Source organism: Buteo buteo, chromosome 19 (genome assembly GCF_964188355.1).
Source record: "Buteo buteo chromosome 19, bButBut1.hap1.1, whole genome shotgun sequence".
Lineage (NCBI taxonomy): Eukaryota > Metazoa > Chordata > Aves > Accipitriformes > Accipitridae > Buteo > Buteo buteo.
In genome coordinates, this window is record NC_134189.1 from 11,785,029 (window position 1) to 11,802,331 (window position 17,303).

A 17,303-nucleotide genomic window follows, 5' to 3' on the forward strand; every position below is an offset into this window, starting at 1 on the left:
CCTGACGATCTTGGGCCATGGCACTAACCACATGTGTCTCTGATTAGATGCCATCGCCAAGAACCAAATGCAGTGAACCTGTTCCTAACTTGTACTAAAACATGAGAATCCTGATCCCTAGAGGGAAAGAGGAGCTGTGCATAAGCGTCGTCAGTAACAGCTTCGCCTTGGGCGAAGAAAATAAAAGGTTGAATTTGTGATCTAATTACCCAAGAAGTGTTTGCAAATATTAAGTATCTGCTGTTTTGGCTCTTGTTTTAGTCAGGCAATGCACGTAGCGCACCATGGGAAACGGGGTCTGTGTGCCACCTCATACCCATCTGCTTGTGCCTCCTCTCACTTCACTTCCTTGCAGGTGGAACAATATTAACAAACCACGGAAATTATAGACAAAAATCTGTCATTGCACAGCTCCCTGCATGCGATATGCCAGAAACACATGGCAACGGTGCTGAGGGTTTGCCTGCTGAGTGCAGCCCTGCCCTCTCTGCAATTCAGGACATGCCTAAGGTAACACTTTAGTACTGCAGGAATCTGAAACACGCGGAATCGTGAAACTGTCGGCCTGCTGGTCCATGTGCTGATCTCTCCTGTAGCATCACTGAATTTCTGAAGCCACAGGTTGTCCCATAATAAGTGTGCTCATTGTGAGCCCACGGAAAAACTATTACCATGTTAACCTGTTGGGCTGTTCTTTAGGTCCTGCTTTGCATCTGACCCCAGGGACTGAGCTGGCATGGATGTGTCACAGTGAGGAACAGTTGCTGCAGCAGGCTGTTGCTTATCTTACAGAAGGAAAAAAAAAGCTTAGCAGTTTTACAGTAATCCAGTGGAAAATGGACTTAAAAAAATAACAGTGGGTTGGGGATTTTGCTTGTTTCCCATTGTTTTGTTTTGGCTACAAAGTGTTTTAGAAAAGTGCTTGCATGACAGGGGATGACAATGTCAAGAGAAAAGTCCTTCAGGAGAAATGGTCCTCTCCCTAGGAAATGCTAGAATTAACAAAAAAACCCTAAACAAACCCTAAACCCACAACCCTGCAGCCTCCATACGTATGCACGTGGCTATGGAGATGTCTGGTATGTAGTATTTAGAGTAATTTTTTCAAGTGGCAAATGAGTCTTTAATGAAAAGTGCTTTTGAGACATTTTCATTTTTTTTTCTCTAAATGCGTGTGAGTAAAATCTGATTTCCTGGCGAGCCAGCACTAACGTTTGATCTGGAGTCGAGTCCCCTGACACTCTGAGAAGAATGTATTTGAAATGTTCTGTGTGTTTGTAGGTGATGGCAGGGCCATGGCAGAGTTAACCACATAGGAAATGTCTTAGAGTCACCTGGCAAGTTACTTCAGTCAGATAAGTGCAGTCTCACCTGTATGGGCTCTTCCCACCAGGGCACCACTGCTTGGGCTGCTGCTGACTTGCTAAAACTCAGGGCAGCTTCAAACAGCTTATCTGAAGCCTGGTGAGGTCGGGATCAAGGGAAATGGGATGAACTTGCACCTCGTGGGTGAAGCACTGGGTGGGGGGGCTCTCCAGGTCCAGGGACTGTTGGGGCACGTTGCTGCTGCAGCAACTCTGTCTTAGTGAGCTTGGTGCTTTACTGATGGAAAACTTCATGGTCTCTGTTCTAAAGCTAATTTCTGTACCGGGACTGTTGAGTCTAGTGTGAAACAAGTGTGTTGTACGCTATGAGGGATTATGCTTTTTTGGGACTAGGAAACAATAATAATATAATTATGGTTTTTTGACAGATGCTTAATGCATTGGTGTGGACACTTTCTTGTTTTGTTTAGAACAGACCACCAGATCTGGAGGAGGGGGTCTAGATTTGCCCTGATTTCGCCATAATTATTTGGCCTTCAGGTAGAAATGTAAAGAGAGATGCAAAAATTACTAAGGATAATAGCTTTGGGGATGTTGCAGGGAGTTGTTGTTTTGCAAACGATTTGTGGCATGAAATCACAAACTCACATGCTTTCCTGTTGGCAAAGGACACGTGAGTGCTTTCTGTGCTTTGGGAGTCCTTGGCCTGCAGAAGACCTGCAGCCAGGAGTGTAACATCTGCCCTCAGCCAGGGGATGGGCTTGAAATGACCGTGGCATAAAAAAAGCCATGCAAAAAGATGCAGCTCCACCTGACATCTGCACTGAAAGATCCCTGACAAGTTAATGTGGGCATGTGCTCCCCACCCTTTCCCTGATGGTCAGTGGCAGGAAATTGTCTGAAGTTTTAAGCCAAACTTAACCAGGTTCTGAAAATAAGTGTTCACCTACTTCATGGTTTCTGATCCTTTTACTCCTTTTCCTTTCTTTTGGGTTCCTGTGCACTTTATAGTGCAGGTACATTGACTGTAGGCTAGTTAGGCTATAATCGTGGCACAACTACAACTCAGTCCTAACGTTGTCACAATTATCTCTTATTAAAGTGTAAATCATTGTTTAAGCCTGCCCTCTTTAACATCACTCCTTTAACCTTACCCTTAGCAGCTTTGCAGTTTGGGGTTCTGGTACTTTAGCTACGCGATCCCCTTCCAGCAGCCATTTGGGAACCCATTCCCCTCTGTATTCGTACTTACTGCTGAATTCTGTAGTCTTGCTGCCTTGCTGAGTGTGGATGTAGAGTCTTCGGGTTACTCACCTGTTTATCTCTCAGGGAGTCCTGTGGGCCTTCCAGCAAGGTACCTTAGTTTCCATTGCATACTCCCGTGTTGTGGGTAGACCCCTGGACTGCAGGTTCAGTGCCTTGTTTGCCAGTCCCCTGCCAGCAGAGCAAGTCACTTTATTGCCATGTTTCAGGTTCCTGCTCTGTAAGAGGAAAACTGCAGTGGACCTCCCTTACAAAGTACTTTGGGGGCCACCAAGGGAAAGTGCCATGTGGAGCTGGGCACTGCTACATACCTGTACCGTGTCATTACCAGTGCAGCTGGGATGGGAGCTGCAGTCTGAGATGAGCCCTTAGTTCTCTGTACCACCCAGCATCTCTCTGTAACTATTGTGGCAATGCACTGCAGATGTTTGAGGATAACGCCTGGAAGCAGCACCTTTGCGGTGGCTATGTAAGCCGTAATGGGGTGCTGGCTGTGCCCCGGACAAGCAGACTGAGTGTTGCTGCTAAGGCAGAAATTCCCAATAGCTAGGGTGCGGTTTGACATAAATTACAAAACATTGATGTTTGCATTTTTTTGTTTTCTGGAGGCATTCACGAGTCTGTTAGAAAAAGCCTGTTCTTGAAATGTGAAGGTGTAGGGAAATTCTTTTGAAAATGGCCTTGTGCTAAAGCAATTAAATAATGTTTATGTCAGATAATTAATTCCAAGGGAAGGATGAAATTGCTGAAAGGCAAAATAACAGAGTGAAAACCGTCTGCAGGTTTTTGAGGCATTTCTTATTGGAAAGGGAGGGCTTATTGCCGAGATTAGCTTCTCAGAGGTTTTAAAGTAGGGTTCAATAGCTATAAAGGCTGGATTGTTTGGCACCAGCATCTCAGTTTGTAGCTCTAAATGTCTGCTTGCAGTTAATGTAGGTGCAATAAACATATGTGTGCCAAAGAATTCATGGAAAAAACAGTGCAAGTGCCATAAGAAATGTGCTGCAGCAAAATGCAAGCATAGTTAAGTGAAAAAAAAAGAAAAAAAAAAGATACCCACTTCTGAAAAACTCTGAAACAGCAGTGAAGAAGTTTTGAATGATCGCCAGATCTGATGTTGTCTCTGGATTTGCCCCCTATGTCTATACCTCTCTCAGTGTCCTATATGGCACCTGTACTGTGCCAGGGATAGCACCACTGCCTGGTGCTGATCACTGCATTCAACAGAGGCACTTTTGTCGTCAGTAAAATGAGGAATTATTGTCCCTCTCCATCCTTAGGCATCCCAGGCAATAGCAATGTGCCCAGCCCTCTAAGAGGGCAGAGAAACTGTGCTGAGAAGCACGCTCACAGCTCCTCGAAGATGGGATGTTTTTCTGATTTCCAGACTGGCTTTTGCTATATGATGTGCTCGCTTGCAAGGTCACCTCTGACAAGGGAATTGTGCTCTTAGTTTTTCTTACCTTGTAGTGGCCTCACAGGGAAGTTGCTTGGATGTCTCTGTACAGACCAGGAAAGCCGGTAGATCTCTGGCTGGAGTGCGGGCAGGCGTGATGCACTGTCTGCCTCCAGCCTGCCTGCGTTCAAGTGTGGGATTCAGCTGGGGTTCAGAAAGCGTGCCAGTGTCTGGGGAGGGCTGCTCTTCTGTCTCTGTGTATTGGTGGTCCCCAAGTGTTATTCCAGGTCCTTCTGCTCCCATTTTTCTTCAGGGGGAGCTGCCTGGACTGTGATAGCTTTTAAGTCTGAAACTAAATCAGGTGCTAAGTAACTGCATTGAAGAGTTATAGATAAGCTAATGAAATTCCTGGAGCAGTAGGAATTGAAATTCCTTTTTAAAAATGCCAAGTAGAATTAGCGACGTACTAAGTACAGCAACTGAAAGCACTCCATTTCCAACTCAGGGGGGCATCATTGGAAGAATTAACATAACACTTGAATTAAGGTAAATAATTACTGAATTGATTTAAAGTTATACATGAATAAGACTTCAGTGCAAAACGCAGTTCACAGAAAATGCCTCAGTAGTTATTTGCGGAGAGCCACAAAAGCGCTGCGAGGCTGGGCGCTGGAGAAGACTGTGTGTGGTTTCATGGAAGGGCAGCAAGGAAGCTCTGCTAGCGCGTCTCAGCCGTTCCGGACCGGGCACTGGAAGGGACGGGCTGGCCCTGATGTAGATGTGCAAGACCCAGGCAGGGACTCCTGCCTTTTGGCGAGGCCTCTGGCACCCGCTCCTGCTGCGGTGTTGGCTACAACACTCGCTCTCCCACCTCAGCTTCGCAATTTGTAAACTAGAATTAATAGTGGCCACCGCTGGGGTTGTTTAGAGACTTCCCTGTGTTAAAATGCTTTTCACTTCCATGCTGCTCCAGTAGTGCTCAATATTACTGTTATTACATGATGCTTTCTTAGCTTGCTGTTCAGAAAAGCAGCTGCCTTCCACAGGCTGATGTAAACTACCATTATGCTGGGTGGTATTATGTATGCTACTGTACTTCTGGCTTCCAGGTCTATCATTTAGTTTAATTTGACAATTGTGTGGTGACTTGAGGAAAACTGCTGTTGAATTGGAGTTTGTTAGCCCGGAAAATATAATTAGTCCAAAAAGCCTGTAATTGTGTAATAAATGCAATACTGAATGGTCTTGCATATAAACCAGAGTACTGGAATATAACTTTTGGTACCTTTTCTTTTTTTTTTCTTTTTTTTTTTTTCTTTTCTTCCCAGTATGGGGTACTGCATCCTTTTTGTCCACGGTCTAAAAAAGCTGTCTACATGGTTAAATAAATGGAGAATTACTGTTCTGACCCTCTTCGCTTTACTGCTGCTGCTCTTCTCTTGGAAGACCGTGAAACAGAACGAAATCTGGCTGTCACGAGAATCCCTTTTCAGGTATGAGTGACCACAGGAGAATACTTGCATTTTTGTGTTGTTTAAAATAAGTTTGTTAGATGGAATAGTTTTCTTTAGCAAGAGTCCTGCTGTTGATGCATTGCTGTGATTAACATTTTGATTATTATAAAATAACACCTACTTTCTGTTTTCTGGCAACTGTGCAAAAACTGGTGTCAGCACTTTATATGCTTATGCACAAACGTTGGTTCTGGTGATCGCATTTTTAAGACATGCTGTTTTTAAATAACTTCAGTTCTTCAGATTTACCAATAATCTAACACTTTCCTTTTTAAAGACATAGGAAAAGTTTGTTGCAAGCCTCCAGAACACCATAGTAACGATACTGAATATACTGAATTTTCTTTAGTGATGTTCTTAATGACAAAAATGAAATGCCATGAAGTGCCAAACTTAATGTACCATATTTCATTTTATTTGATTACTCTTTGCCAAACAGCTCTCTTTACAACCTCATTTATATTTTTTTTTTGCACTGAAACAGACTGTTTCATTTTGTGTTTTGCTAGCAAATGTATTGCATTTGCCTCCAGCTGCTTTCAGCAGTTGTCTAATTGTGAAGTAATTGCAGAAATGCAGGTGATCTGCACACGGGTTGCTTAGCTTTATTTTCTAACTTATTGGCCAGAGCAAAGTTTAATTTATGCAGCACTGAAGAGTATGGAATTATTTTTTATGTGTACCGTTCAGTCTTCAGGAAACACCGTTGAAGTGGTTGGAGCTCTGTTAGTGAGATTATTTTTTTTTTCAGAAAAATCTGGAATAGGGGTTTCTTTGCTGTGACATGATTCATTGCCCATCACCCTGAAACGCTGTTTGGTGTTCAAACAAAAGCAGCCATGGTGACCGGTCTGGGCTCGCGCAGCGATCCCTGTGAAGCACACCTCCAGTCCAAACCCCTCTGGCCAACGGTGGCCGCTCGGAGGAAAGCCGGACGCCTTTCCAAGTTGGATGACTCTCTTGTTGAAAGGGGGGTGGGAAGATGGCAATTCCATATGCCGAGTTGCAGGCATCACCTGGTATCACGTTGTATACAGTTGTGGTGACCCGTGTTTAAGAACAGTGAAGCCGAAATGGAGCAGGTGACAGGAGGACATCTCCTCCTACTAAGGAGCACTCTTGGGACGATATGGGGTGCCAGGGGGTCTGTTGCAGAAGAGGAGGATAAGGTTATGTCTGCTTAGTTAGATGCAGATGGACTTCTGTTCATCCTACCTCTGTTCAAAGCAGGGTGACCATCAGCCAGCCCAAATTCAGAAACTGTGCCACTGCTTCAATGCAGCACTGAGGTGGAGCTAATATAACTTGCCTCAAGGTAGGGATTTGGTGTTGCCCAGGGCAGTACGCAGGGCTCGGTGGCTTGGGTCAAGCTGGCTCACTCTTCAGTTCAGGTCTTTTGGGGACAATTCCAGGAGAGAGATATGCCCTGGGCTTTTGAGAAGGCAAGAATGTAGGTGTGCTCCTGCTGGGTCACCTTGTATTGTGAGCAGTCCTGAGAGCAATCAGGAGCAGATGCCTAGAAAAGCAATGTAAGAACAGGGCCAGCAACAGCGATGCTTCTCTCGAGTCCTTTCCCAGCTTGCAGTAATCTGCAGTTTAAAGACTTCCTGAGTCCGGAGTTACTTGCTTTTTTTGCTTTTAACAGCCACTGACGGACTTTTCTTCCATTAATGTCTCTGACTGCTTTTTCAAATCTATTTATAGTTTTGGCTTCTACAGCATCCTGTGCACTGGGGTCTGTTGTTAAATTACACAGTGTGCACACTAAGATTTACCTTCTGTGTCCTGTGAGCCTTCTGCCTGATCATCTTGTTTGGTGACCCCTAGTTCTGGTGTTCTGAATAATGAGTGAGTAACCATCAGCTTGTCACTTGTCCTCTGCCTTCCATGCCTTTACCCTCATGCCCTCACCAAAGGCTGTCTCTTTTTCACACTGGAGTCTGCCGGTTTTGAACTCTCCTCATATGGAAGCTGTTCTGCATTTCTGATCCTGCTTGACAGTCTTCGCTGGATGCTTTCAAACTCTAATCTGTCCTTTTGAGAAGGAGAGCAGAATCACCGTTCAAGAGATACATGCAGCACAGTAACGTAGGACTGCTTTCTGGTTTTTGTTCTCTTCTCCTACTAATCCCTGATCTTCCACCTGCCTTTTGTGACCTCTCCTAAGCACTGGGTGTTATTTTCAGAGCACTGTCCACACAAACCCCAAGGTACCTATTGTGAGCGGAATTGTCTGATTTATAGACATCAATCTGTGTGCAGATTTACGCAGATTTACAGTGTGTGTGTGTGTGTACACACTCTCTGATACTTGTGCCTGTACCAGAATTGCATTTCATCTGCCACCTTCTTGCCCAGCCTTCAATACTGTGAGACCCTTCTACAACAGTTTGTGGTTAGCTTTAATTCCTGCAGTGTAATTCACATCGGTGTTATCAGCAAACATGTTGCCTTCCTGTTTGCTCCCTTTTCAAGATCCTTTGTGAACACATGAAGCAGCTCAGATGCCACCGCATGTCTCTTGGGAGCCCTGCTTGCAGTCTTCTCCAGTTGTAGAAACTGTTCACATACTTGTGCTCTTTGCTTGCTGTCTTTCAACTAGGTATTGATTCAGGAGAGGACCTTCCCTCTTACTCCATGATGCCTTTAAGAAATTGGAAGTCTTTAGTGAGGGATTTTATCAAAAGCCTTTTTGAACATTTAAGTGCACAACTTTGATGTATGTGATTCTGACTGGGCTATATTTGGATTTTCATAAAAGCTTTCCATAGTTTCAGTACCACATACCTGTTGCGTCTTATCAAAGAACAACAGAGCTGCCCAACTAACTTCTTTCTGCAAAATACAAGGTTAATTCTTCTCTGTTGGATTGTAGTTATCCAGAACTTCGCTAGAACTAGTCTTTATTATGGTTTTCCCCAAATTACCTGGAGTGGAAATCAGACTTGCTGGTCTGTTGCCCCCCAGATCTCTCCCCTGGAGCCAAATGACATCATGTTCATCACCTCCCATTTCTCTAGTGCCAGCCTCATTGAAGTGATAGGCTACATACTGCAGCTAATAGCAGCTTCATGTTTGATTTCCTTTGGATGCATACTACCAGGCCCAATGTATTAATAACTATTCTTGGTGTTGATTTGTTTTAAAACGTATTTTACTGCCACTTCAGTTTGAGACAGTGCTTCGGACTTGCCCCTGTAAGGAAAGGCTCCCATGTGGCAACCTCCTTCAGTTCTCCTGTAGTAAGCACTGGTGCAGATAATCCATTTAGCTTTTCTGCCGTGGCCTTTTCTTCTTCAAGCACTACTTTTAGACCTCCATCATCTATTTGCCTTAGGGGATCTTTGGCAGGTTTCCTGTATCTGATGTATTTCATTATTAGCTTTGATGGCTTTAGCAAGTTTTTCCTTAAATCTCTTTTGGTCTGCCTAATTATCATTTATGTTTAACTTGAAGTTTATACTCTTTTCCTTTTTCCTTCTGTCACTGTGATGTTTGCTTTTTAAAGGGTATTTTTCATTTCTCATAGTCGTCTTTACTATGCTGTTTAACCATATTGGCCTGCTTGTTGTCCTTTTAAGATTTTCTTTGATAGGTGTTATACATCTCTCGTGAATCTGTAATATGGTAGGACTCTTCTTATTGATGGGAAGGAAATGAAAAAGAAGAATAGTATAGCAAGAAGATAATGTCATCCCAGGAGTGGGAGATCTCCTCTTTGGGGCAGAAGGAGGAGGCTATATATAGGCTGATGAGGAGAGGAAGGAGAAGTGGATGGAGGCATGTGCAACAGCAATAAATTAGAAAGGACAGAGCAGGAGGAGGAGATAAGGAACAGTAAAGAAGTATGAGGGAAAATAATAAGGAAACAGAGCAAATCTATAGATGTGGGAAAGGAGACATAAATCAACCTACTTGGTAGTCTCTGTGTGTGTTGAATTATTTTTTTTTTAAGAAGTATATGCTGAGAGAATCTGTACTCCCATTCCTAGTTCTTCATTCTTCTTTTTCCAGTTGCTTCTTTAATTAAATACTGCTTTTTCCCTCCTATTACTTTTTTCCCTTCACCTCTACTTTCCATTCCTGCATTTGCTTGGATGTCTTTCTTTAGGGTCAATCTGTCTTGATTCCCTTGGCTAAGACCTGTTCTGCTCTACACACTTTTTCTACACTGGTCCAGGGGACATTTGTATACTAAGCATGGTACCAGTTCTGTACTTGTACCCCATTTTGTCCCGTTCCCAAGGCTTACCCTGCTTTGACATTGTGTGGCAGCACTGTTGCCATCTCTGGGCCATCCTGACTCTGTCTCCAGCCCAGGGGCCAAGTTTCCTGGATGCAGAAATCCTGCTGGGTCTTGGCTGAAGGCAGCAGTGTGGGGGAGGGTACTGGTGTCTGAGGAAATGATGCATTGACACATAGGTGCACAAGCATATGTGCAAAGACTAAATGAGAAGCAAATGAACCACAAGACGTGGCCAAATATATAGAGATCTAGGTATTTGAGGCATATTATTCCAACAGATCTCTAGAAGCCCCAAGTGGTTTGTCTTACTGTATTGGCAGGTGGGCAGGGAGGGCTTATTTGTTAAATATTTAAGGAACTACCGTATAGAGCAAATGCACAGGCCAGGAGCTAAGGCTCCTCAGGCTCCAACTGCAGTCAGCGTTGATGTCTGAAGCCAGGGAGAGGGAGGTGAGGTCTGTGGGCTAACCTCTGCATCCGCCGTACCGACCTTTTCAAGGTCTGTCAAGCTGCCATGTTTCCTGTTGCTCCTAGAAAGCATCTGCATGCACTGCCCACGTTCGTGACAGTGCCTGGAAACGCAGTTGTAACCAGCAAAGGAACTGTAGAAAAGCGGCACTTTCTTAGTCAGCAGTTTTCTCTCCCAAGACAGGTCTGCTGACTTCAGTAATTTGCAAAAACCATCCCAGCCCCAAAGGTGGCATTTACTGCTGTGTTATTTTGTTAATTCTGAAAGCTAGCGTGGCTGAGGAGAGTAAGGCCTGTTGCTTTTTGTGCATCTTCTATAGAACAGTTTAATATAGCCCAACATTGATACCTGTGAAATCAATACATGGGTAGGAGGCCAAGGGAAGCGGTTGTTTGTGTCATCCAGAGAATAATTTGCTGTAGAGAACCTTTATTGATGACAGTGATGCCCAAAGCAGAGGAGACCCCATTGGTCTCCCAGGGCTGCTGCTGAGGCAGAAGTGGCCTCATTCCCTTGTAAACTGAGCTCTTTTCATATGGAAATCACAGAAAATCAATGAAGCCTCTGCCCTGCACCCAGTCATTTTGCAGAGCAGAACATGCACTTAGGAAAACAACAGAGGGGATCACAAGAGACTTTTCCCAACTGAAGTGGGATTTGGGCAATGCTGGTATTTGAGGTTGGAAAATATCAGTGGTATTTTATTTCTCTGATTTATGGCTAATAGGCTTTTGCCCTTCCATGGAGAGGAAGCGTTACGTAAAAGGGTTTGCCTATTGTTTATTTTCCATTTATGTCGCTTACTGCTGTCGTAGAAGTCAAAAGGAAAGGAAATCCTCGGAAGAAGTGACGTCTGATCTTGGTAGGCTTGTTTCTGGCTGGCGCCAGATCGGTGGCCATAGGTTTTCAGAAGGGCACATGTGTGCCGGGCTGGGGAAGAGGGAAATAGGAGAGTTTGGAAAAGCACACTGGAAAATTAGATTGAAATTGTGAGAGACTGGGGGCTTGTGGGAAGCACAAATGGAAAAACATTGTGTTCTGCTTTGTTATTTGTACTCCACCCTTTCCTGCTTGGCTTTCATTGTGGACATTATTGTTTCCTCTGTCAACGAGCAAACAGTGTTCTTGGCTGGTCAAGAATCAATTAGCAGGAGTGTTTGCCTAAACTCTCCTAAAAAATCCCCTCCGTGTCCAGCGCTGTGTTTGCTACTACCTCCCACAGCGCAGAGACTCCAAGCAGCCTCAGTCATTGCTATGTGCATTTGCAACGTGAAACACCCCCCTCCCCACCCATGCGAGGAGAATAAATAGGTCAGGGAGCGCGAGTGGTGTGATGCAGAAGAGAGCATCGTAAGAACCCAAACCGATTTCTGCCTTTCCTGTGTCACCCCCACCTCCAGCAGAAGAATGCAGATGAAAGAAACTTTATTAGTGATGTTTTAATAAATGGGACCAGCAGGATTAATAATAAATTCTATTTAAAGGGAAACAGTCCAGAATTAAAATATTTAAACATATGCATCTTACTGTTAAAACCGTATCTCATTAGAACTGAAGTACTTGTGCATATATAATGTACTCCTCACCATTAACTCAGTTTGCTCTGTTTCAGCAGGGACTGTAGCAGAGCCAGCAACTTATTGCACATAGCTCTGAGAGAGCAGCAGTTTTGAGTGCCTGTCCGTGTGTCTGCCTGTAATGCTGGCGCTGATGTAATGAAACCCTCTCTGTATAAGAATTAATATTCCCGTAATGCCCAGAGGTTGTAAGTGTGTAGTTAATAGCTCCCAAGGCCAATGGAAATTAACGCAGCCATAGCAGTCACACATTACTTGCTGCTGGTGCAGTATATCTTTGTGAAAACTAATATAGAAAATCATTCTCTTAAGAATAGCATCAATTAACTGATTTAATTCAGCGATTAGTCACAAAATGTCTTATTCCTGTAGTGCTCCCAGTAAGTAATTTGGAAATACCTGATGATTAGGAAGCCAAATGCAAGGTGTATTTTTAATTTCAGTAGGCAAACCGTGGCTGTGTTGTGCTGAACTCTGTAAGGCAGCCGTGGGCGAAGCTTTGGAAGCTTTCACAAGTAGGCATTAGCGATGCTTGATACCACTGGCTGCACATAACCAAAAATATACCGTATTTGCCACTACGATTCTCCAGTGCCGTTTTACAATGAATTCCCTGACAAAAGGGTTTCTGCAGCTGTGGGTGCATTCGCCCCATGGGAGAGGGTGTGCACCCTACTGTAGGGGCTGTGTGCGACCCTGTCTCGTTACGATTAACTTCCATGCCCACCAAAGTTAAACAGGAGAGACAGACAAGGCAAAGTAACAAGACTTGGGAATTTCCTAATCTTTGCTTTTCCTACCTGAGGTAGGAGGGTCAGAGATGATGGGGAGAGAAAAGAGAGCAGCTGGCAGGAACCTGCTTGTGAGCAAGAAACAGCGCTTTGTCTGCTTTTACGTGAACAGATTCATCCATCCTTATTTCCCATTACCTCAGAGAGCCCCTATATATGTGCTGGAAAGGATTTCCCCATTAAACAGAGTACTGACTTCTCTGCATTCTTGCAGAGGAAATGTTTCCATGGCGTACATGCTCCTGTGATTTCTTTCTCTCTTTAACCTTGAAACAGCATTTCCTCTAGCTGTGCAAGGTGTACCTTGCTTTCTGTGCTCTCAAGTAAATAAGGATATGCTTGCTCTTCTTTTGTCTTTGTGCCCTCATTATTAATTCCAAATGCTGAGTACAATCTACAGGAGGCAGGAGGCGACGGGAGGGACGGGGTGTCTGTGCAGCCACATGTCCTCAGTCATGTGCTATAATGCCAGAGCGTACAACTTGCCAGCTAAGGGTGAGAGTCCCATTAGCCCTCACCTCCTGGCCATGCTCTGCTCAGCGCTGAGCTGTGCATACGTGCTGGCTCGGCGCTCAGAGTATGCTATGCGTCCCCTCTAGTGGCTGATGTGCATGGAAAAGAGACCTTCTTTCTGGTACCTGCAGCTGACAGATTTAAATCAAGATTTTCATAAGGCGCTTTGTGACACTCAGGTTTAAGCAGGGACCCTGTTATGGCTGTGTTACAGAAAGTACTGTATGCTTTCCCTCTAAATATTAGCCTTTTTAGAGTCTTTCAATTTAATAATTCAGATTTTGAAATACGACAGCATCTGGCACAGGGAGTGTTGCGGTGTTGGTGACAGCGGCCAGGACAAGTTGAATCGCTGCTGCATATTTCTGTCCGCCTGGGGCACGTGGTGTACCAGTGCGTGGGGCAAGCTTGGGGTTGTAACTTGAGTTGTGTTGGCACGAGTGCGCAGGAGGTGACAAGGTGCTCAAAATCAGAGCAAACTTTTCGGAACAAAGGGACCATGAGAAGAAGGTGGACCTTGGGGAAGGTGGGGTAACCTGGCCGCTAACACCGTCCTGCTTCTGTTCCTCTTTGCAGCTCAGGAGTGAAGACCCTGCCCCACAACGCCAAGGTGCACTACAACTACGCCAATTTTCTGAAAGACCAGGGCCGTAATGTTGAGGCGATCTACCACTACAAAACTGCTCTCAAGTAAGTCCCTTAAGGGCCCAGTGGGGCTGCGGCCGTGCGGTGCAGCCTGCTGTTAGCCCAGCCCTTCCCTGCCGGGCATGGGGCGAGTTGCCTGCTCCTCACCCCTGGCTCCTGGGGGCAGCTCAGCTTTCGGAGGCTGGGCAAGTTCCCTGGCTCGGTGTTTGTGTGTCATTAAATGAGGTAGCCTGGCTTCCCTCCAGCTCCACGTGTGCGTGTGTGTGTGTGTGTGTGTGCACACTTCAATGTATGAGATAGAAATGTTACCATAGCTACACATTGAGCAATGAGGTGTATTTTACACAGCTGAATGTATGCTGGTAAGCAGGAGGTAGTTGTCATAAATGCATTTTCAGGTTCCTGGGCCATTTATCTTAGTAAATTGTTAATGGTGCATGCCTGGAAAACGCCAGTGCTGTAGCCATCTGAAATGCAGTAATAATAATAGTACTTACTACTTGTATTGAGGCTTCTGTCCACAGAGCTTTGCACGAACACTAAACTAATTGATCCTGAAAATGCTCCTGTGCAGTAACAGGGTAAATATCATTACTGTGGTTTTGTACAGGGAGAAGCTGAAGCAGGAGGGTGAATTGCCTTGCCCATAGATGCACGGTAAATCTGAGCCCAGGGTTGGGCTGTAAGATGGGACATGTCCCGTGGTACCTCTGAAGGACCCTCCTGACCACGCGCGGACGGGGTTACTCCCTGCAAGCAGCATCCCTCTGCTTGCCGCTCCTGCCGGTGCTGTTAGTGCAGCTCAGCCGGGGCCTCAGTTGCTCCCTGCTGCCCGGGCAGTGCTCGGTGCAGTAAGCACGTTACCCCAGTTCCCCAAACCTCTCCTCTCTGGTCCTGGGGGCTTGGGAGAAGGGACAAGCCCCTCAGGGGAGTGGGTGCAGGGAAAAGGGCAGGGGAGAGTGGCAAGGAAAAGCAAACATGGAGGATGCAGATAATGTCTTTGGGAATAAAAGCATGTGTGGGAAGGACAGACAAGGTGAGGAGCGGCTCTGATGGACAGCAAGGGCAGAGCTCGGTTCCATAGGGCACATCAGGAGGTGCAAAAAGTGTTCTTTCCTGACATGTGGTGTGGCAGGAAACTCCAGAAATTACATCTATGTTTTGTCTTCTGGCCAGCTGACAGGGTTATATGAAAGGCTCTCCAAGGGCTCCTAACCCGCCCAGGTTAAACTGGGAGGACAGGATTTCATTGTCGCTGAGGAGGGCCTGAACCTGGGTAAAGGTGATTTGTAGCTTTTTTGAGCAGCATCCTGTTCTGGTTTACCATGCTGGGCATTTAGGAAGTCATTTAGAAAAACCTCCATCTTATTTTTTTAATGTTTCCAGGAATGGAAAATCCAGCACAACCATCAATAAATTGTACTGAAGGTTAATTACCTTGGCTGTTGAAAATGTCCTCCTTTATTTTTGGTCTGATTTGTTTAACGTCAGCTTCCAGTCATTGAATTTGTTTACACCTTCAAATGCCACACTGAAGGGTGCCATTACCCAAAGTCTGTTTTCCATAGAGTGATCAACTCCTCCCTTAACCTGCTGCTTGATACAACCCACTGATGTAGCTGCTGGCATTTTCAGTGTTATGTGAGTTTTTGCAGTCCTCCAGTCGTTCCTGTAGCTAGTCTCTGAACTTTCTCCAACTTACCAGAAAAGCCCATTGCAAGTTAAAAAGAAGAGGGACTAACAAAAATTATCCAAGCCCTGCAGTGAACGTGCTAGTACACAGAGTAACGTAACTGCTCCTACCGACATAGCCTCTGCTTGTGTAAATGGGATTTGCTGACAAAAGATTTTTCTCTTCTCTAACTCAGCAGCACCCATTTATTATAATTATAATGCTGTCTTCTGCGCTGCAGTATTTCAATTATGAAAGAGTCTGTTTTGAGAACTGACTGCAAACATTCCCTCAACTTTATTAAATAGCAGGGTTTGTGCTGATGGTATTGTTTATAGAGCATCCAAAGCCTTTTCAGGGCTTGGAGCCACACAGAACCAACCATGCCCTTCTCTAGGTGCTCAGTGTCTCAGTGACACCGGTGCTTGTGCTCCTCTTGCTTCAGTAATTTCAGGATTAGTTGGCTCTTTTGAAAAGCGAGGCTCTGTCCTCACCTTGCATGTTTGCTATCTGACCCGGTAGTGCAAACCAGGAGTCGGGAGTCTCCTACTGGCTCCATCATTGGGAAGCTGCATTACTTGGTCCCACTACCTTGTCTCTCTGCACTTAGGCTTTCCTTATTTTTACCCCTTCCCACGCCTGTAGCAGGGAAATTGCCGTGTGATAAGCAGTAAACCAGCGTGTGTAGTGTGTTCTCCTGTTGAGAATTACGTCCCGTGTTTTCCCCTCAGACGTGCCCCTTCTGAAGCGCCTGGGGTTGTGTGTAGGCCTTGCAGCCGCCGCCAGGTGCCTATGTGTGATGGCTGCGTTGAAGCGGTGGAGAAGGTGATGGATGTGGGACAGGCAAGATGGTGGTGGATACAGTGGAAGACCCTAGACAGGTATCGCAGATAAGAACAGATTTCATGTCCAAGCTGTTTACCAATCCTCACGGGCTCCAGCTGTGCAATTGCTGCTCTGATTGTAGACCAATTACTCTACAATTAGAAGGAAGTAGTAGCTGTAATATTCTGACCAGGTTTTGATGGTTCAGGGTATTTTTGGCCACTGGCCTGACCTTAAAATGCAAGAACAGCTGGGAAGCTGAGGCACCGCTCACTCTATGAATTTCCTCGTCAGGGAGCAGGCAGGCCGGCAGCCCAGGTGCTAACACAACCGGTTTCCCTCATTTACCCCAGGTACCCCTCAGTGGGTGTCTGCTTTTGGGCTGAGTCCGGGTGGATCCACACTGCCCGGGTTACAGAAAACGCAAGCTACTCGAGAGGCTTCGCAATCCAGCAGCAGCACCGTCAGAAGTATGGGAGATGAAAATATCATATCTGCCTAGCGTGCAGTGAGCAGATCAATAAGGGAATTAATAAGGAAATGGAGTCAATAAGGACACGGCTGCCACCACCGCCACCCGGGAGGGAGCTCCTGGGAGGTAGGAAAGGGAGAGCAGCGTCGCCCTGGACCGGCTTTGTCTGAGGCACGTGGATGATGGCTCATCCATCATTCCAGCTCGCTTCTAAAGCTTGTGCCAAATTACAATGTAGGCCTGCTTGATCTCTGGTGAATGAGTCTAACTGTTTGCTAAACAAAAGTGATCCTGTCAGTCGCACTCGGCTGCTTGAACCGCTCACAATTACCATTCCACCAACGTAATGATGCGTTTCTACGTGCTGCTTCTCTGCCAGAAGTGTCGGTTGCCATGTAGCTATTTAGCAAAACAAAGGTTGCCATTGCTCCTGTGAAGTAGGCAGGTGATGTTGTAGCTATAGCTGTGGGAAAGGATGTTGAAGTGCACACAGGTTACGCAGTGAAATAATAGCAATTGAGACTAAATCCTGGGAAAGTTGATTCCCGGTGCTTTAATCGCTTGCTCCCATTCCTGCTTTCAAAGGCAGGGAGGA

The 17,303-nt window shown here is 45.5% G+C and overlaps 1 protein-coding gene across 1 annotated transcript in view; it reads left to right on the top strand.

Moving 5' to 3' along the window:
• Positions 1–17,303, top strand: part of TMTC1 (transmembrane O-mannosyltransferase targeting cadherins 1) — a 146,805-nt gene that overhangs the window by 91,189 nt on the left and 38,313 nt on the right. The window contains exons 10-11 of the mRNA XM_075051015.1: positions 5,313–5,477; positions 13,671–13,784. Coding sequence (XP_074907116.1) covers positions 5,313–5,477; positions 13,671–13,784 — 279 coding nt within the window. The remainder of the gene's footprint in view (positions 1–5,312; positions 5,478–13,670; positions 13,785–17,303) is intronic.